Below are 20,518 nucleotides of genomic sequence, written 5' to 3'. Positions count from 1 at the left end.
GACATACTGATTGCTTAGCGAGCAAGTACATGCTAATCTGTTCTGACTTCTGATTCATTTTTGCACACGCTTTAAAAGCAGTCTAAAACAGCTATAGGCCAGCTGAATATATCTTTGAAATCCGAGCAGGAACGCCGTTCCCTCCTGGCTTTTTCCTGAATTCCTGTTTGTCACGTCTCAAATATTCATCACTGGCTTCCTCAGGAATCCTCACCTCCACAGTTACTATCGCTTCAATCAGCAATGGTTTTCTTATTTCTGAACATGCCGTCATCAGCATCCTTCATAGATCTAAGTTCGCTTCTGGAGAATACAAGAGGAAAATGGAAAATAGAAGACGAATCCACAATAAAAAATACTACAAGAACACATTTATTAACTTACTATACCTTTACAGTAAATGCTGCAAATGAAGTGCTTTGTTTTGGCATTAATAAACACAAATAGCTCACCTCTCCAGTATATTCTTCTTCTTTTTTTGTTATTTTATAAAGTAGCCTATTTACATTTAGTGATATGTCTCTTTAACTTAGCACTGTGATTAGCAACCATGTGCTCCTGGTGTTGTTGCCTATGCCTGTTGTAAAAAAACCTTCTCAGTGAAAGCACCTTTTACATCAGATATAATCAAGAGTAGAAAAAAAGAACTTGATCTTTTGTTGTATTTCAAAATTAAAGCATGGCGACACAAGTGTAGGTGGATGCTACTCGTTTCATGCCAATTGAAGGACATCTTGTGCGAGGGCTTGTGCTAAATAACAGTTAGTGGAGACATGTTGGATTCACTCTCAGGACCTTGTTGCTCCTGTGCCTATCACAAGTGTTGGCCTGTATGTGCAATGTTTGGACTGGCAGTGCATCAGTTTGTAAAGGTTGGAAAATACTCATACGAGATCAATTTGGCAGACAGGAAGTCAGGTACAGTTTTGTTTTGTTTTTTAAAAAAGAAAAGGCTTCTAGCACACGATAATGAGGTTCAATCACATAACTGTCCAACAGATGCTGTGCAAGGCAAAAGCAAACAAATACTGAGTCACACCGAGACCTCGGACTCGTGGTGTGTGTGTAAGGTCTGGGTGGCAAACTGGAGGGCTGAAATCATGAGAGGTGAAAAGTCATCAGACTTCAAGAGCTTATGTCGCTTCTTTCTTGTCCCTTTGGGCATTCCTACGAATCTTCATCTCTGTCAGCTGGATGTAGCGGATGACATTGGTGTCTGGAAAACACAGATAGGAAAAGGCTGATTTGTATCCGGCTCTGGCAGGAAATGAGCATCAGTGTGCTCATAAATCTCCTGCTACAAACTAAAAACACACACTTTTGATTCCTTTCTCTTTTTGTTTTATCCCTGCAGCTATTGATCAGCTGAAACTTCAAGCTGAACCAAAGTGAAGTTATCGGAACCGCAAAGAATTCCATGCAAACAAGTATACAATTTACAAAAATTGTCTGAAGAATGCTGTCAGATTTTGAAGAAATAAATGAATTAAATAAATTACATGCATGGAATAGTTGATCATATTCCAGGTCAGGGATCAAGAAAACAAAACCTGATTTCAATCAGTTGATGCTTCTTTTTTAAAAGTGAAATATTGAAAATTGATTTGCTCATTAAGTAGAATATTTATCAGCTTTAATGTAATCGATCACATGTGGCACTCATGTGTGATTCCATATGACACATGAGTGTCACATGGAATAAGGAAAGCCTTGACATATAAAGACACAGAGAGGAGCGAGTTAGTTTTAAATAAAGATGTAAAACAATGGAGGAATAAACCACTCAGAAAATCAGCTCTGCAAATGTTTTATGCAGGATGAAACACATTAATTAGATTTCTAGAATGCACTAACATGGAAGCACCGCTTTGGTCTGTTTTAGCAGAAAACTCAACAGGTCACCTTTAATCAAAAGTTCCATTGTAATCAATTCTGTAGCTGAAAACCACTTAAATACCTGACATGAGCGAACAAACTTCTTTACAAATATTAAATGAATGAATAATTGTATAAAAGAGGAGAAGGAAAGCAGTTCTTTGTAACCACGTTGAATTTTGTTCAAAGTCAAGTGATTGGATTCCCTATTCTGGCAATTAATGAATCAATTCATCCACCAATAGCTTTCATCACTATGGTTCATAAGCAGGTCAACGAATAAGATTACGGATGTGATTTCTTTCATGTATTTTCCAAACCAAATCAAGTGTGAATCCAATGATTCGTAAACTCAATAACCCGTGTGACCAGGAGAGTGCAGTCCTGACCTGATGGTTCCTGTTTGTGTGACTCCTTCAGGTAGTACAGAGCCTTCTGGAAGTCTCCTAGGTGGTAATAAGCCACGCCGGACCGGTAAAGGGCTTTGAAGTTCTTTCCCTCTTTGTGCAGCACTTTCAGGCAGTACTCCTTCACTCGTTCGTAGTTCACCAGCTCCATTTGCAAAAGGCAGGCTAGAGGAGGACAAATAACAGTAACACTGTATGAAGCTGCAAATACCATTAAACAACACAAATGTCTCTCAGGCACCAATATGTGATGGATTATTTGGCTGATCCAGACACATCTAATAAATTGAATAGGTGGATTTGCTGAGAGGTGAATAAATATGTCATTAATATAAAGTAATAAGAGAGTGGGATAGTGGGGTAAGCCTGAGAATGACTCATACCTTCTATGAATCATTCATGAGGAGTCAGAATATTTCCCTGTAGAAAAGAGAACAGATACGTGCAGCGTGTCCGCGCGTGCGCGTGCACGTGTGACACACATGCATGAGAAGCGTCTCTTACCGGCCAGGCTGTTGTAACACTCCAGTTCTGCGTTCTCCATGGCGCCTTTCTGCTCGTCTGTCAGCGAGCTGGACTTGCTGATGGTGGGCAGGAGGGACGCCGGGGGTTTGGACCCGGGGTCCGGATCTCCCAGAACCCTGCACAGCCCCTTGATCTCCAGCAGAGCGCGGTGATACTTGCCGATCGCCTCTCGGTATTTCTTATCCTTGTAGCACTGGGTGCCTTGGCACTTGAAGTCTAACGCGCGTCTCACGACGTCGGCGGGCTCATTATGGGATGGCTGTTTCAGCATCGACCCACCATGATGCCTCTGCTGCTGGAGCTGCTGTTGGTACCTGGCATCTCTGGTCCGGCTGCTGCTGCTGCTGCTGCTGCTGTTGTTCGGAGGCTGAGCGCACAGTTGGAGCCTCGGAGAGCCGCAGCCGCCGCCGTTGTCGGTCTGGCCGCTTTTGCCGTCGTGTCCAGCTGGGATCACGCTCATTTCTTGACGTTGATTCTAGATATCCTGTGTGTAAAATTAGCAGGGAAGCCGAGGTTGCTTCACTGCATCCTCTCCACCGCTGTCGCGTCCTCTCCTCTCCTCGCCAGTGTCGCAGCTGCGTCTTTCTCTGTGCGCAAACCCTGCGCGATGCGCACCCCTCCGTTGTAGCTCCGTATTCTCCGTATTCTACCCCCTTCCGACGAGCCGATTGGTTGGAAAAATTCAAGGCCAGTTGTCCCAGGAGAGTCCTCAAGCAGGAAGAGGAGAGATTTGATCATCGGTTTTATTTGGAAATAATTTCATCATTCGTTTGTTTACAAATTGGACAGTGTTTTGTTTAAAACCAGACTCCCTACACTGTTTCTTAGCAGATTCTTTAATATGCAACTGGAATTTGCTGCAGTTTTTAATAGAGTATTGTTTGAATTAACAAAAATATTTTAAACTAAATGTTATGATAAAAAATAATTTAATATCTCAGTGTAATTCAATATTTTTCTTATTTATGTAAATATAGCTATTATTTTGCCTTATCCTGGCCAATACATTTCTAACTATTTAAAACAGAATAATTTGACATTAACAGTGAATGTTAACGCACAGCTTGAACTTAAACATCCTTCCCCTCGCCCTTATGTCATATTGGAGGAATGCAGACATCTCTCCTCAGATGAATCAGATAAAGGCCTGTCGTCACTCGCCTGAAAAACCTGCAGTTCCTAACAGCTTACACCGGGTGTACAGTCCCTAATGACAGGGGATGATGTCATTCAAACCGGGGTTTGTGCACGGTAATAGAGTTAGGAGCCTCTGTTATAAAGAAGAGCCGCAGATACAATACACTCATCCCTTTTCCCCTGACAAAAGAGCCTCTCGGCCGTGGAGCGTGGGTATCCACAATGGTGAAAACCATCAGTCCCGTCATGGTCACGGGACACTAAAATCGGCTGTCTGGGTGTGTTTCCGGAATTTCAGCTCGTTGAAGCAAATTCTACTGATCAAGAATTAAGGGCTGTTTGGATAAGGGTCAAGCTGATGGTTGCTTAAAATATGTCTGAACGGGATACTGCAGTGTTGTCACACAGATGCTCCCACGAAAGAAATAATAATAATAATAATAATAATAATAATAATAATAATAATAATAATAATAATAATAATAATAATAATAATAATAATAATAATAAATCAACATCATCGTCCATAAATACCCTTCATTCCAAGGTAACAAATTCAGGGAACGTCATCAAGCGAAGACTTCATATTGAGCGATGACGTCATATTTGTGAGACCATTTATTTATGTCATGGCGGCCGTGGATTTCAGAGGTAACAAAATCACCGCTTTATGAGTTGTTACCAAATCATTTGTGTCATGTGTGTTTATTTTTGGTGAAGTAATGTTTTGTTATGTCGTAGTTTTTGGTCTCCCAGTCTTGGAAAGCTGTTCGGAAGATCTGCTGCTGGGAGGCTACAATTATACTTGTTAGCATTAGCATTAACAATGATTAATCTTTGTTAATTAAGCTATCAATTTCTGACTGCTGTGATAATTAACGTGTTACGTGCATTTCAGTAATTATTGTTAAGTATTTTCTCTTAAATATGGATATGGAACGATGTATCTGAATTACAGTTAAATTGCAGTTATTGATCGTAACGTCAGTACAGTATCAGTGTCGATTAAAACCTTACATCAGTTTAAGAAAGCTGGATTTTTCCTTCCATTTGCAGACAACCTTCTAGGGATATCCTGGGTGGACAGCGGCTGGGTGCCAATCCTTAACCCTGGAAATGTTCTGGACTACTTCTCTGAGAGAAGCAACCCATTCTATGATCGGACCTGTAATAATGAGGTAGTGAAGATGCAGCGGCTTACTGTGGAACATCTGAAGTAAGTTCTTGTTACACAGAATTTTGGTGTTATTTTGAGAATAGTTGTATAAAAACACAACTGAAAGGAACGAAGATGTGTAGTAAATAAAGAGAGTGGATGTACATGAAGTACAATAAACAAAGCAATTTGAATTGTCTGCTGCAAAGGTGTGGTACTGATTGACGTGAAAAACTAAAAGCAAATGTTCCTGTCATCTTTTCAGTCAGATGGTCGGGGTGGAGTACATTCTCCTTCACGCTCAGGAACCAATTCTTTATATAATCCGTAAACAACAGAGGCAGTCACCAACACAAGGTGAGCAGTGTGTCTGTGTAGGTTCTCAATTATCCAGGTCATGGTTATCCAAAAGCTGTTTAAGTCAATCCACTGGACGTTAAGAAAGTTCTTGAAGATGTTTCGTCTCTCATCCAAGAGACTTCTTCAGTTCTGAGGGTGGCTGGTACGTCCCAGCTTATTAACCCTGTGGAGTGTGGTCAGTGCTGCTGGTGAGCAGTGCTCTGCTGGTCAGTCAGTGTTTTGCGTGAATAGTACTGTTGATCAGAAGTGATGTGGCTCTACAGCTGCACCTCCGTGTCATTATCCAGCTGTCGGTAGCCACTGCATTTTAATCAATTCTTTGCTACAACTTAAAATTAATACTCTCAAACTTTTGCCTTTGAAGCTCGTTGTGATTGATATTGTTAGTTTTTGTGTGTGTTTTTGTCCACCAGTGATTCCATTGGCAGATTACTACATCATAGCAGGAGTGGTGTATCAGGCTCCCGACCTGGGAACAGTTATCAGCTCCAGAGCGGTGAGAATGTCTTCTGTGACTCCATCAGATACTGTTCAATCAGTGTATTGTAGCGGCAGCTGGACTTTATTGTGAAAAACATTGATCCTTTCTGTTTTAGCTTTCTGCTGTTCATGGAATCCAGTCTGCATTCGATGAGGCCATGTCGTACTGCCGCTATCACCCTTCTAAGGGATACTGGTGGCACTTCAAGGACCAGGAGGAGAGAGGTTACACTTTGGCAGTTGAATTCATGAAGATATGGAAAGAGTATTTCATGTACCAGGATGTTAATGGATGTTAATTTTTTTTCCTGTGTCCAGAAAAAGCTAAACCCAAGACCAAGAAAAAAGAAGAACCAAGTTCACTGTTTCAGAGGCACCGTGTCGACACACTTCTTTTGGACCTCAGGTCGAAGTTTCCTCCAACATTCTACCAGGTACATTTTACACCAAATCAGAACTGTAATTAAAGTTAGATCTCCTCAGTGTCTCCACTTGAATGAGTTTAATTTTAATCTGATTGGATTAATTAATTATATTCATCTCTTCATAATTGCAGCCTAAGCCTGGTGAGAAGCCTATTCCAGGTATGGTCTTAAAAATGAAATAATATATTCAGATTTATGGTGCATGACATCAAACAGAGTTATAGACTTCAGATAATCTCTAATCCCATGCTCTTATTTTGCAGTTGAGGTGAAGAAAGAGCCTGAGCCCCCCACAGAAACCGTAAAACAAGAAGAGAGGGAACCAGCCACGAAATCATCCACGCCAGGACCACCGGGCAAACCCCCTCCTGAGAAGAGAGCAAGGCTACAGTGACATCGTCTTTACAGTCACGGATCAGATCAGCGCTGGAGTGTTTTCATTTTTTTGTCTCTCTTATTTACGGACAGTTTACAAGATCCTAAGAATAAAATGGTACAGAATGTATCTGTCAGTTTATCGCACTGTCAAGACGACTTTAACACCGTCTCCTAAGTCTTCTATGCTTGACATCTTCATGGTGTTTATTTCAGACAGCTGTGTTATAACACATTTCCCCCAAACCTAAAAAATAAATTTGTATCACATGCTCACATTCAGATAGAAAGTCAGGATCAGTTCTTTGTCCTCAAGACATTTCTTCAGCAACAAATGAAAAATTGCGCTATGCCCTACCCCAAAACAACAGCAGAAGATGGGACTTGTTTTTAAACATAGAAGAAAACAGCTTAAAGTAAATGTGTTTTTTCAAGTTGTCAAAAACACTTTTCCTGTAAATCTCTGCTGATGTTTCCCCTGAAGTCCCGTCGGCATGTGGGTATATGAGTAATGAGTGAATGTTCATTTTGGGGTGAACTGTTCCTTTAAGCGCTCAGCGTCAGCAGCCACTTATCGGGATATTGATGAGTTTTTTCTAATCATAAGCTGACATCAGCATTGGTGTCGGTTCACTGTTGACGTCAACAGTTTAATTCCTTGTTTTACAGGAGGATGCGTCACAGTGCATCATCTCATCTGAAAAGCACCCTGTCTCCAGTTTTGTCTGGAATGCTACTTTCATTTGATTCCTTTAAAGGAAACTTTGTTTTTTTTGTATTAAAGTCTAATGACTACTGTTTCCTGAGGTTTTGTGTCATTACAATTTTGTCTCCAGAATCTCATATGAAGCACAGTACTTAAGTTTCTTGGTATCATTTGAATAACTGTTGAAGGCCCATAGGGGGTAAATTGTGTTATTAAAAAAAAAGTAAAAAGATGCAACAGAGCTTTTCTACCTCAACAGTTATTTCATGATCCTGACATGGCAATCTATTGACCCTCTGGATGGATTCGAAGGCAATTGATCAACCCCATAACACTTATTATGTCATAATTAGTTAATACTACCTCTGCCAATATATATATCTATATATATATATACATACATACATACACACACACAATACACACACACATATACATTTATATATATATATATATATATAGATTGATTGAATTTTTATTAATTATTTTAGAAGATTTCAATGGGGATATGACATTGGATAATTTCTTGAAGATCACAAAAGTAGATCAATAAATCGTAATGGAGACTATAAGAAAGTATGACCAGCAGGTGTCGCCATTTATTCATATTTGGCCCCAGCTTTCGGTTGCCTAAAATCTAATTTCACTCACTTCTGCATGGTTGAGTGGTGTCAAATTCAGGCCAGGCCCAATGATGCAGATAATATGAGTTTACACTAAAGATTATAAATAAACTGATTAAATAAACGTGCTATCCAACAACTGGATGTACATTCTTTAGGGCATTTATTCTGGCCAGCATTTTTCTCCGAAACATGGTAAAATGGTGATTACTATGTCTAAAAACACAACACTTTAAAACACTGTAAAACATGGTTAACTCAAACATCTTTTTCAGCAGGTCATCGGATCACTTCAGCGATCATCTTATGGTGATGTGTCCTTCAAGGTTCTTACAACAGAAAACAGTCTGTAATTAAACTAAAACAGGATGTATTATTACTCTCTTTGTGTGGATCACTTCGAATCTGAATATCCTCTGTTTTGGAACTGCTGACACAATAAAAAAATTAAAAAAAAACTGGAAGGACTCAAAAACAAGATAAGCTTTAAGCTTTGCCTTATATTGCAGATTTTGTTCTTTCATCGATAAAAACTTGAAGGATCAAACTTACGGAAGAAACTACAGTAACTCCTCTTTCTTTTAAAGCACTAAATACGGTTAAATGTCATTGTCGTCATTTCCTGTCTTCTTTGATGAGCGGCACATAAAAACTCTTACAGCTCCCTCAAACCAAAGAGCTTTAAAACTGCGAGTATTTGCTGGGGATATAAACTACAACCTGTTTTAATCGGATTTACGTTGCCCGACTTCTTAAATTAATATAAATGCTGACCCAATATAAATTCTCTATACTGTATAGGGAGTCTCCACTTTGAATTTTTTTTGATTTCTTATAAAGTTTATTTTTTATTTCAACGATTTTATTTTTTTATTTATTGCTAATCGTATTTTCATATTTATAAGCTTTAATGCGTTCTTTATATTGTTTTTTTTTTTTTAATAAACATATGTATTCGCTTCCGCGAGTCCTCTGAACGAATCCCACGAAGAAGAAGTTTGTCGCGGGGCGTGGTGGGATAGGAGTCTGAATCTATGGAGGACTAGAGCGACACTGCCCCAGCTGGCTGGCTAGCAGCGGAGAAGATGGCTACAGGAGGGCTGCTACGTCTAGTGTCCGAAAACATAGCCCCGTTTATAATGTTCAACGACGACTAGCCAGCGTGTCACCCCGGTTGTTCGGTCGGTCGGTTCCGCTCGGATTTGTCGGAGGTGGAAAAACAACATGTCGCAGACTCTCCAGATCCTGAGGCAGGGGGTTTGGGCTTCAATCACAGGCGGATGGTTCTACGACCCGGATCAAAATACATTCGTCAACGCTTTACATCTCTACATCTGGCTCTTTCTCCTATGTTTTCCCTTCACACTTTACATGGTAAGCTGCTTTTGCTTTCCGAACTTCTCCGTTTATCTTTTTTTTTTTGTTTTTTTTTTTTGTCCGTTGACAACTTAAGTGTCCGTTAGGTTAGCTACCACAGGACACCAGCGGTCGGTCTCAGTCTATTACCTGGAGGGGAGACGATGTAACGTCACTTTAAACTAACGAAACGTCTCGGAGTAGTTTGACCACATGTAAAATATCCGATGCAGCCTAAAAGACTTCATAAGAATTTAGACGCGTTTGTAGGAAAGAAATGGAAAAAGCCTTTAAATGGCTGCCCCCATTAATGTACCGTCTCCTTACTAGATGGGATCAGAATGCTCTTTTGTTTAAAATCCGTGCTATCAAATGAATGTCCTCAGGATCTAATAGGATGTTATCAGTCAGGAACACAGCATCAGGCTGTAAGGAGTGGATTTAATCCCCCAGCCGCTTCTTGTCCGGTTGTTTTCCTCCTCTTTAGTGATTTGTGGCATCACCATTTATTGGAGTCTATCAGTTAACCAGCTGTGAGAGCACAGCTGACAAGGATGTAACAGCAATCTGACAACTTCAGTGTCCGGTTGATGAGCTTCTGTCTGCTCGGTTCATTTCCCACATGTGGTCTTTGTTTTTGTTTTGTTTTTTTTCAGTTTACACAAGATAACTTGTCTGAAACAGAGCTGCTGTAACAAAACAGCAATTTCCCCCCTAGTGGATCAATAAAGGAGTCTGATTATCTAAACAATCGACTGAAAGTTTAGTCCATGCGTCATTGACAGAAATATGTTTTCACTCTTTTTCCAACTGAAGTTATACAAGGTCACACTTTATTTAGCTGTGAATATACTGAACGTTCCGTCAGATTGAAGATGAAAACTTGCCAACTGGGAGTCACTGGTCTCATTGGTGTCCGCTTAGGAGTCATCGGAATGGAAAACGTTTGGCAAACACTGCTGTAAACTGTACAAAAAATAGTTACAGTTCAATAGAAATGATACACTACATATGCAAGTCATTTATGGCTTGTTTATAAAATTATTATAATCGATCAAATATAAAATCAAGTGGAATCTGAAGACACCTTTGGGAATGTTTTAATGGGTCCCCAGTAAATATGTATTAATTAGTCCCTTCATGAATGGCGTAGTGACAGAATATGTGACTATTTTGGCCACAATCTTTGTACATTTTCTCTACTAAAACCTCAAACAGTAAAATTTGTCAGGAAACGGGGCCCACATGGTCTAATTAGTGTCAGTTTAGAGATTACTCCTGGAGGAAAACGAATCTGAGAAATACTAAACGGAAAGCGATCCAGAAGGATCACACGCTGTTTGTATTCATTCTTAAATAATTACACTTCATCACACTCATGAATCCAGATAAACTACAGAACGAGATGAAGTGTCAGGGTGACATTATAATTATGCACCCAGGTTGGGAAATTGTTATTTGCTAAGCATGCTAACTTCTATATTGAGAAGCTGATGTTTCAAATCGGTTTGTGGTTTCCGTTCTATTCCTGGATTGGGAATACGCCGGTCAGCTCTGTGGTTTATATTGAGCCACAGGTTTAAGTGGTGCTGCTGTTGGTAATGACTGTAAACAGATGCAGCGATGGGTCTCAAGGACATCAGAGATGCAGATCAGAGACACGTAAATGGCGCTCGGTTGCTTCCCTCCTTAAAAGATGCATCAAAATGGTAATTGGCTCTGTGCGTAGTTGGTGCAATCATGCATTTAAATTTTAAATTTCAGCTGTAAGTCGAGGATCTGATTCGGATGCAGTTTGTATTAGTTGTCCCTGTTCAAATGTTCTTGAAAGAAGACCTTATTAATTTACTGGCATTTCTCATGATTGTTTTGTATAAAAATGGCACTAAAATACTGGAGAAAGTTGAAGTAAATTTTATTTCCGGAGAGAATAAAAAGAAATCGAATAAAAAATAATTTGATATTAAATGACAGGAGTGCTTCTCTGGTTTCTGAGGAGGATGCAGAAAAGAACAGAAAATACATCCGTAAGAGGAAAAGGGTGCAGAGCTCGTGTTACCAATACAGTTGACATCCTGTTCTCTATGTAAGTTAACTTCTTCCTCCTCTCATACCAGGCCCTGCAGCCATCCATGGTGATCGTGGGAATCTACTGTGGCGTGATTGCTGCCATGTTCCTGGTGCTGAAGACGGTGAACTACCGGCTCCACCACGCCCTGGACGAGGACGAGGTGGTGGAGCACCGGGCCAAGGAGAGCCAGAGCGGCCGAGGCGGTACCGAGGGAGCTAACGACGGCGGAATCACCCGTCGGGAGGACAGCAACGGCCCGGGGTGAGTGCACGTCTCACGCAAACCCGGTGGTAGATGTCTGCGACAAAAGGTCATGAGCGTGACTAAGCTGCTCAGATGATGAGGCAGCTGCAGATGCTGAGGTGGGAGTTTTCTGTTTTGTGCAGAAGACGTCACGCTCCCTGATCTAAGATGGCGAGGAGTCGCGTGGAGAGTCAGTTGCGTCAGTTAATAGACGTTATCTGGAATTGCGTATTGCAGCTCAGGTCAAAGTTCCAGTGTTTCGGTGGCGAAACGTGATGAGACAGGAAATGAATTGATTGAATGGTCGTGATGTGGGATAGCAACCAGGATGACTTTGTTATTTTCTTCTTCTCATCTTGATAACAGCGTTATTGTTAAATCACACTACTCAAAAAGGTTCGGAGGGAATATTTCTTTACAGGATAAATACACTCAGTTATTTCTTTGTGAAATAACTTTTTAATTAAATAGATTTTTTTCTTGCTGTGGCTGCTGGTCTGGAGATGTGTTGTTGATGAGCCTCGTTTTGTAGACAAGACAACTGTTATAATGCTGAAAGTTAGCCCCATGAAGCACGAATAAAAGGTTTCTCATTTGTCATGTTTTTTTAAATTTTTTATTGTGACCTATATTTGTCAGAGTTTATTTATTAGCGTTATCTCAGTATTAGAGGTTTGAAATACTGGTGTAGCAGCAAATCTGGGATAAAAGCCCCAAAAGTGTCGTCAAACTTAAAAACGTAAACTGCTATCACTGCATTGTTTTAAATGTTCTGACCAATGAAATCCAACAGATCTGTAATATTTCTGTTGTTGACGCCAGTTTTGTTTATTTTTCAAGAAAGATATTTTATTTAGTGCTCATTCAGAAGCTTCATTTGCTGCCTTTTGACTCAAAGAAGTGACTCATTCACATTCCTGAGAGAGCGCCGAGCAGGACGCCGAGAGAGAGGAAAGGCAACGAGAAGAGCCAGAGCTCTCAGCCACAGGAGTAGTCGCAGTGTTGGCCACACATCCGGAGCCGGCCAGGTTGTCTGGGTTTATAGTAGAGCCGACGGGCCCAGCTAAAAGTTAATGAAGGTGTTTTTCTGCGCCGCCACCCACTCATTTTTCCCTGACTGGTTCCCAGGCTCTGTTCAGCTACTGTTACAGTTCCTACTTTGCAGTTTGACCTGTTATGAAACATCTTTGCCCCATATGGAAATAATTTATAGACAGTCCCTGGAAAGTCTTGTTTTGGCGTCCCGGCCGGTTAAACAAGCTAACAGTTCTGGCTAAACATATTCCTGGAGAAAATTTAAACGTGATGCTGTCATCTGTTTTCCGCCTTTGCTTGATTTCTGAAGCGTGGAAAATTCAGGTCTGTTCAGGAAATGTATGGAATAAGATGAATGACGCTGCAGCATCCATTCAGATTGATGGGGGGGAGGGAATTGGGTGTGTACTGGTAATGGAAATGTGTGCATCCGTCTGTACAGGGACCCTGGAGGGGGCATTGAGCTGGCAGAATTCATCAGGCAAGATACACCACCGGTGGACTGCAGTTCAAGAAACTCCTACATCGGAATGGAGTCTAACCAGCAGGTGAGGGCTGCTGGGTATTAAAAAAATCCTTCCAATATTCAGTTCCATACATTAACTCTGTTTCTAGTGTTAATGTAATGACAGCCTTATTTCTGCTTGCAGCAGATGCTGAGAATGACTTCCATTCAGAATTTTTAACATGAAGTTGAAATGTTGCTCAACAGAAAATTAACATTTAACCAGTTAAATCATTGATTTACCAGAATGTCTAAGAAAGTGGAAAACAAAACTTTCTTCATCTTCTTTAGGTGGGTAAGGTCCCATCCAAATAGTGAGATTTAGGGAAATTTGGCAAGTAGTTTTTTGTTGTCATTCTTTTGATCCTAATGATCAAACCAACAAACGTTGTGAGGGAAAACATTTCGTTGTTGGAGATAAAAAATTAACGTAATTCTTGGAAGAATTCGTGTGAAGAGTGTGTAAAGTTTAAGCATCAGAAAAATGTAAGGAATGCTGGGACTGTTATGTATGTCGGTAGCTAACGTGAAGATTAAAAATAATTGGGTTTGGAATTCATTTTGAGGAAAAAAACAACCCTTTTTGTAGTTGAAAGTCGTGCAGCATGATGGCAGAGATCAACCAAGTGGGTCTGATGACAGTGATTCAGATCTCACTGGTGTGATTTTCATACATGTTTAATGCATTTCTGGTACTTCTAGAGTCAAAGTCAAACCTTTCTGCTTGCAGTGATGTTGACCTGCATGTCATTATAAAGTAATAGCACGCTGTATTTTATTTCCTGCCTGCTGTTGTTTATGTGTGTTCTATAACAAGTTTAATTATAAATGTTTTGTTTTTCTCTTCCCTGGTCAGACAGACATGTGGGCCAGAAATCTCTTTGCTTAAATAGTTTCCTATGTTGTATATTTAAGAAACGTGTGTTTGCATTTCCAAGTGAACTGAGTCTGAATCATCCCAGACCTTCGCTTGTTGAAAGTTCTGTTATTCACTGCTTGTGTTACGGGTGATAAATACTCAATCAAACTACCGCCGCACAAGCGCTGGAACAATATTTAATGCTTCCACAAACAGTCCAGACAACATTTAAACCATTCTGAGTGAAGCGAGTGCTTTTATTTTCTGTGATTCATCTGCGATGCACAAAAAAAAGGGCTAAAGCTGACGTGAGGAGCAGAAGTCAAGAGTTTAAATTCTCCTCCTGTGAGTTTTCAATAAGACTGATTCTCAAATGTCTTTCTGTCAGCCAAGGTCTCCTTTCATATTCGAAGTTTTTTCGCTCTTTGATTCCGTCGGCTATATCTTTGTGCTGCTTCTCCTTCAGTGGCTCATTTCCCAGTTGGCCAAAGCAGAATGTGTCTCAGCAGAGAGGCGTCGTTTTTTTTTTTTAATGCACAGATTTCACCCTTTGTTTGGATGTTACGTTCAATATTATCTTTAGCTCCAGTAAAAGATCATTTCCTCGTTTCTAATTTCAGATTGCATCCGCCCGTGGAAGAGCAATAGGTGCCAAAGGTAACTATGACCCCCGTTGTTTTATTTGCTTGTTTTAGACTTGATTTGATAAGATAGATAAATATAGATGGATATACTTTAATTATCCCAAACTGAGAAATTCACACGTTGCAGCAGCTTTCAGACAAACAAATAGGGAGAATATGCATTGGAAGAAGATTAAGACATGAGGGCAAAGGTCCATATTAAATAGGAGATTAATAATAATAATACCCTAGTATAAACATTACAAATATAAAGTTATGAGTAAGTACTACTTGGTACGATTACGTTGTTGTTGCGATCTTCTTTGCGAGGCTACGATCGCCACATCCCTGACCAAGATCACCCGAGCTGCCTGGAAGATGCAGTTTGACTCAGCATTACGCTGACCTCACGGGTCACAGCATGATGTAGCAGCTTTAATCAGACGCTGCTCCGTGTGATGGTGGAGGTGGGGGGGGGGGGCGCGAATGCTGTACTCAGCGTAGGAGTCATTCTCCAGGAAATCTTTACTGGAAAACTGAGAAGATGACAATAAATGAACAGGCAGGTTCTTTTTCGGTTGGGTCTCTTGTACTGTTAGAGTGAGGAGGCTGCTTTTGTCTGAATAATTCAGTGAGTCTGTTCAATGCTATTCTAATTAGCTGGCAGTTCTCAATGACAGGAAATGGCTTGAAGTGGGACAAGGGCTCCGCTGGGGTTTAGCGTTTTAATCCTCTTCCCCGTCCTCTCAGAATGTCCATCACAAACTCAGAGGAAACAACGACCACTAAGCATGTGATTCCTCTCAATTATGATTTTTTTTTTTTATGAGGGGGGGGAGAGAAAATAAAAACTGGCTATCTCTTACTTAATCCACCATAGAGGGCAGTTGTACGCACGGGTTGCTAAGTTTAGCGGTCGTGAACGGATTAATAATTGATTAAACAAGACGTTCTCTCTATCTTCGCAGGAGACGTGGGGAAGACGTCAGACGACATCAGTTTAACTCTCGTCGAGAGCTGCAGCCATGATCACGGTAAACGTTCACCCGCAGACATCGTCCTCCTGTGAGTGGCTGTCAGCCTCGATCGCTGCCGTTAATTCATTCGTCGTCTTTGCGTCCCCCTTTTAGATCTGCTCTCGGACACGAAGATGTACTGCCTCGTTCCCAACGACTCCTTCGCCTCCATGCAGCCGTTGACCTCCCTGTGTCCTTCCGAGCTGTTGAGAGAACCTGCTGATCTCTGTACTTCTGCTGCTTATCACTTCAGCCTGTCGCACAGCTCGTGCGACGCTGACGTGACCCCTCACGCGTCGCAGGCCTTCAGGAAGGAGCTCCGTTCTCGGGGTTTGCCGCGGACCTCCAGCTCGGCGGGTTCCGCGTTCCCCGATCCTTGCCTGCCAGACTTTGCCCTTTACCCTCCGCCGAGGAGAGGCGGCCTCGATACCGTCAGCGAGCTGGAGGCCACCAGACTCCACAGGCCGGGATCGTCTGACAGAGAAGGCGCCGAGCATCCGTACCAGCAGGACCACGCCGTACCCTCCACCTCAGGCGCGGCGTGTCCCAGACACAAGGAAGGATGCGCTCTACCAGGACTCTACCAGGTGGAGTCGGGTGGCGGCGGGAAAAGCTCCGGTCCAGGAGGAAAGTCGCAGGGAGGGGAGCACAGCGCCGACAGCCTGAGAAGCCTGAGCACTCGTAGCAGCGGCTCCACGGAGAGCTACTGCAGCGGCACCGACAGGGACACCAACAGCACCGTCAGCAGTTTTCACAGCGAGCAGACCAGCTCCACGCACGTGGAGAGTCTGCTGTCGCTCTCGGGAGACGAACGCGTTCGGGACAAGGGGGACGCCGCATCCGCCCCCGCGGACGGCAGGACTTCTAGTCTGGGGAATATTAGCTCGCGAGGTAAACATCCCTCCAGGGAGGCCAACAAAAACCCTCACGCCAACGAGCTGACGGCCGCACCTGCTGACGCATCACCCCCGGAGGTGGGAGAACCCAGCAGGTGCCAGGAAGAGCCCGGCGTCAGGACCAGCGCTGACGGGTCCACGAACGAAGCCCCCCCGGAGCAGGAGCAGACGAAAGAGGACACGGAAGCGAAGTCGGCCGGCGTCGTTCAGAGGACTTCCTCCCTGACGACGGGGCGCAGCGGACGCCGGCGGTCGGGGAAGAAAAGGGCGAGCAGCTTCGACGCCAGCCGACATCGGGACTATTTGTCGTTGCGCGGCGCGACCAAGCCTTGTAGCGCCGTGTTTACCGGGGGCGGAGAGGAGGACTCCAGCGATCAGAGCGAACTCAGCTGCGCCTCCAGCCTCCGCTCCACCCACCACCTGAGCACGGACAGCTCCTCCAGCACGTCCCACTCCTGTCACTCCCCAGAGGGCTGCTACGAGGCCTCGAAGGCAAAGCACACCGCCCCCGGCGCGGCGGCAGCGGCGGCGGCAGCAGCTTCCTCCGCAGGGAAACCGGAGGCGGGCAGGGAGCGAACCGGAGCGAAGCGGCGCACCTCCCGCCGGACGCCCAGCACGGGCAGCGCCAAAACGCACGCCAGAGTGTTGAGTTTGGACAGCGGGACGGCCGCCTGCCTTAACGATCCCAGCCGGCTAGGAGCCCCAGTGGGGCCCCGGCCCCTCACCACCTCCAAGTCGGACCTGGAAGCCAAAGAGGGGGAAGTCCTGGACGCCGCTTCCCTGCTGGGCCGGGCCTCCCAGCTGGAGTCGGTGACCCGCTCTCGGAACAGTCTGCCTAACCAGGCAGCGTTTACCGAGACTCAGGACGCTTCTCTGCGGGGTACTTACCACACACACACACGCGCACGCGCACGCACACACACACACACACACACACACACACACACACACACACACACAGCCCCCCTAACACACTGAACTCATTCCGTCTGGTTTTACTGCTGGTGTCTGAGGACTAATCCACGAGTCAGCGTCCTGAAACGCATCACAGAAATGAACGCAATCACATTTTAATTGCACTGATGACTCCCCCCCCCCCCCAGCTTAGACATGCACTCTGTTTTTTTGTTTTATCAGCAGGACTGTCTCATACCCACGATATGAGACAGAATATAGCGCCCGCTTTTTGTTGTTTGGTGTCGGTTTTTGCTTGCTTTGCAGATTTTAATACTCATTTAAAAGCAATGGCGTGACAACGCTGTCGACGTGAATCGATCACACACCCCTCGCTGTAATCCGTTCTTGCTTAATTATTACCTTTTGCGCTTGTCTGGACAAGAGATTTTTGCGCGCGCTTCTCATTCAGGGTAACCATGGTGAGTTTCCACGGAGGGACGGTTCTGATCGAAGCTCGGTGTACTTGTGTAGATCACCATGAGCGTGATGGCACAGTGTGTGCTTTGTGCTGAGGTTAGACAAACAGCAGCTCTCTCATTAGTGTCATACGCACTGAGTGCGACAGACATTCCCTTCCCCACATTCTTCCAGCTTGTGGACTGTGTCTCTAATTTGCACAGAGGTCTATTCTGTTGGGTCTGAGGCTTCAGGCTGTTGTGGACATTTTGCACGATGTTGCTGTCGATTGTGTCTTCATGCTAGAGTGTGTATGTCCTTTGAGTGACTATTAGGAGTAGGATATGCTTCAGTGCATCAAGTTCTAGTCAGCAAACAATTCCTGTTTGGTTCTCCTGGGCTTCAGTCGACATGACTTGAAGTCAAAATCATTAGGACGTCAGCTGTGACGTGTAAACGTTCCATAGTTCTTATAGATGCAATATTTTTTGCACGCTTATTGTATTGGTGAAGAAGCCTTTACAGTTTTTGCAAAGAAGTCTCTGATATTTCACGACCTGCAACTTCAAGCTTCAATGGTGTGATTGCAGAGTTTCCTGATGACTTGAATGCAGCATAATTTCCATGTAGGCACATTAGGCAAAGGTCTCAAATCAAGAAATATTACATATTAAATTGCTGGAAGTTTAAAACTTTTTATTGAATAAATATACAAATAACATGTGAAATCTCAAATAAATTAAATTAATTTTGTCAGCAACATAGGGTTACTGTTTCCCATCTGTATATATGCTACTTCTTGATTGCACTTATGGTCTGTTGTCTGATCATGTCTTTGAAAAAGGACAGAATTAATTGAAGTTTTAAGTGTAAACCTGTTGAATATTAAAAATGTAGGATAACAGCACAGAAAAGCCGTTTAAGTCAGCAGACTGTCTCGTCTGTGGCAGTTTAGTTATACAGCAATATCTATTTAAGGTCAGGCTAAAATTAGCCACCGTGATCTACTGGTCATGTCAGATCAAGTAAAGCTGTGGCAGCAAAATGATCATCTGGAATGAAATGAACAAAGAAAGTACTATTCCTTCCTGGTTCATCTATTTCTTTGTACAAGACAAAATGTGACTTGACGTGTTTGTATCCTTAAATCAGCCATCAGGGGCCACATCGGGTGGAGTCCATCCAATGTTAAACATCTTGCTGCAAATCAATAGATTTTTACTTTTAACCAACATTGACACACATCAATATTGGGAATTTTTTCCCCCTGTTGTTTCCCACCATGTTACAGTTTCTAGCACCCCAATAAAAAAGTGTTTGGGGTGCTCATCCATCATCACATTTTTTGCCCATAGCTTCCCAAGATAAAAATTCTGGCTCCACCAAATGGTGCACAAACATTGACTAATATAATTTTGAGTTGTGGATTTTGGTATTTTCAATTGAATGTTTTGGGGTTTCCATTACTTGCTTCACCAAACTGGATAATTTATTAAGTATAAGAACTAGTTCTGCCTTTTAATATTCAGTTTTCTAATAAAGATGTCAGTGTCGATCATCTCGACGCTCGTCTGGATCAGATCTGACCTTAAAAGTTCACTCTCGTACTCTCGGGTTTTGTTGGGAAATTCCGTACGCCGTTATCTCGTAATCACTACTTATGGCCACAATGGTCGTTATTCAACCAATGTTTTATGTAAAGGCTTGCTTTAGATTCCACATATATTCATGTCAGGAAATGCTTCTCTTTGTTCGTGTGTATTGTTCTGTGGAAGTCTCATTAGCATCAAAAGTCGAGACGCAGACGTCAGGGGAAGTCAGGAGATCGACCCCGGCTAGAATGGAACCAGGAATGTCTTGGCTCATGTCTCAATCATTACTCCCTCATTTCATTGTTCTATGATTCATGTTGTAATGAATGTCTAAATGGGTGCCGGCATTTAGGAACGAAACTCTGCTAACAGGCAAAAAGTTCAAGCAGTGGATTCGTAAATGGTTTTTTTTTGGTTTTTTTGCTTTGTTTCTGAAATGTCACCGACATCCCACACGGACGCATCGCCTCCTGCTAGCGCCCAAATAAAATCTTTTTCAAAAGACGGAAAACCCCTCCGATCTGACCGGTCGCTTATGTGTCTCATCACGACAGCCCCAGGCAGCGAGGAGACGGTCGTATTTCGCCGTGAACGTAGCACGTTTCGTCGGCAGGCAGTGCGACGGCGACACAACGCAGGGAGTAACCCCACCCCGCCCACCTCTCTCATTGGATCTCCACTCAGGTACGCCGTGCACGGAGCTGGGGTCACCCCTGTCTGTGGTTGTGTGGCCCAGTATGAGCATGTTTACCAGGCTTTCCTCTCCCACCTCAAACACCACTTCTGTCTCCTGCATTGCGTGATGTCAAACCAAGACGTCATCTGTCATTGGATGGCTGTCTCCGCACTGCATGTGATGTTTTTCATCCTCCTTCTCTCAAGACTTCACTTTTCTTTTTT

At 43.0% G+C, this 20,518-nt stretch overlaps 3 protein-coding genes across 3 annotated transcripts in view; 2 read left to right on the top strand and 1 right to left on the bottom strand.

Moving 5' to 3' along the window:
- Window positions 1-369: 369 nt before the first annotated feature.
- Window positions 370-3,419, bottom strand: LOC137611163 (tetratricopeptide repeat protein 9A). Its single transcript, XM_068339214.1, has 3 exons — window positions 2,787-3,419; window positions 2,265-2,447; window positions 370-1,216 (listed from the first exon to the last, which is right to left on the bottom strand). Exons 1-3 carry the CDS (start codon window positions 3,265-3,267, stop codon window positions 1,134-1,136), a joined length of 747 nt encoding a protein of 248 aa, XP_068195315.1. The 5' UTR covers window positions 3,268-3,419; the 3' UTR covers window positions 370-1,133.
- A 1,115-nt stretch (window positions 3,420-4,534) lies between these two features.
- On the top strand, window positions 4,535-7,649 carry med6 (mediator complex subunit 6). Its single transcript, XM_068339089.1, has 8 exons — window positions 4,535-4,595; window positions 5,001-5,160; window positions 5,366-5,457; window positions 5,874-5,956; window positions 6,057-6,165; window positions 6,259-6,374; window positions 6,497-6,524; window positions 6,629-7,649. Exons 1-8 carry the CDS (start codon window positions 4,574-4,576, stop codon window positions 6,757-6,759), a joined length of 741 nt encoding a protein of 246 aa, XP_068195190.1. The 5' UTR covers window positions 4,535-4,573; the 3' UTR covers window positions 6,760-7,649.
- A 1,427-nt stretch (window positions 7,650-9,076) lies between these two features.
- pcnx1 (pecanex 1) overlaps window positions 9,077-20,518 on the top strand; it is a 31,184-nt gene continuing 19,742 nt past the window's right edge. Inside the window, exons 1-7 of the mRNA XM_068338326.1 lie at window positions 9,077-9,443; window positions 11,543-11,757; window positions 13,217-13,322; window positions 14,759-14,795; window positions 15,730-15,795; window positions 15,892-17,553; window positions 20,173-20,302. Of these exons, the coding sequence (XP_068194427.1) occupies window positions 9,294-9,443; window positions 11,543-11,757; window positions 13,217-13,322; window positions 14,759-14,795; window positions 15,730-15,795; window positions 15,892-17,553; window positions 20,173-20,302 (2,366 nt within the window). The 5' untranslated portion in view covers window positions 9,077-9,293. The remainder of the gene's footprint in view (window positions 9,444-11,542; window positions 11,758-13,216; window positions 13,323-14,758; window positions 14,796-15,729; window positions 15,796-15,891; window positions 17,554-20,172; window positions 20,303-20,518) is intronic.

Source organism: Antennarius striatus, chromosome 17, assembly GCF_040054535.1.
Source record: "Antennarius striatus isolate MH-2024 chromosome 17, ASM4005453v1, whole genome shotgun sequence".
Lineage (NCBI taxonomy): Eukaryota > Metazoa > Chordata > Actinopteri > Lophiiformes > Antennariidae > Antennarius > Antennarius striatus.
Note: the sequence above shows the minus strand (reverse complement) of the source record. Positions and strands in the feature narration are given on the sequence as shown.

Coding starts and splice junctions, on each gene's coding strand:
- LOC137611163 (XM_068339214.1), bottom strand. CDS start 3,267: ATGAGCGTGATCCCAGCTGGACACGACGGCAAAAGCGGCCAGACCGAC. Junction 2,448..2,786: donor GTGTTACAACAGCCTGGCCG/GTAAGAGACGCT, acceptor GTCCTCCTCTAG/CCTGCCTTTTGCAAATGGAG. Junction 1,217..2,264: donor ACACAAACAGGAACCATCAG/GTCAGGACTGCA, acceptor TGTGTTTTCCAG/ACACCAATGTCATCCGCTAC.
- med6 (XM_068339089.1), top strand. CDS start 4,574: ATGGCGGCCGTGGATTTCAGAG. Junction 6,166..6,258: donor CAAGGACCAGGAGGAGAGAG/GTTACACTTTGG, acceptor TCCTGTGTCCAG/AAAAAGCTAAACCCAAGACC. Junction 6,525..6,628: donor TGGTGAGAAGCCTATTCCAG/GTATGGTCTTAA, acceptor CTTATTTTGCAG/TTGAGGTGAAGAAAGAGCCT.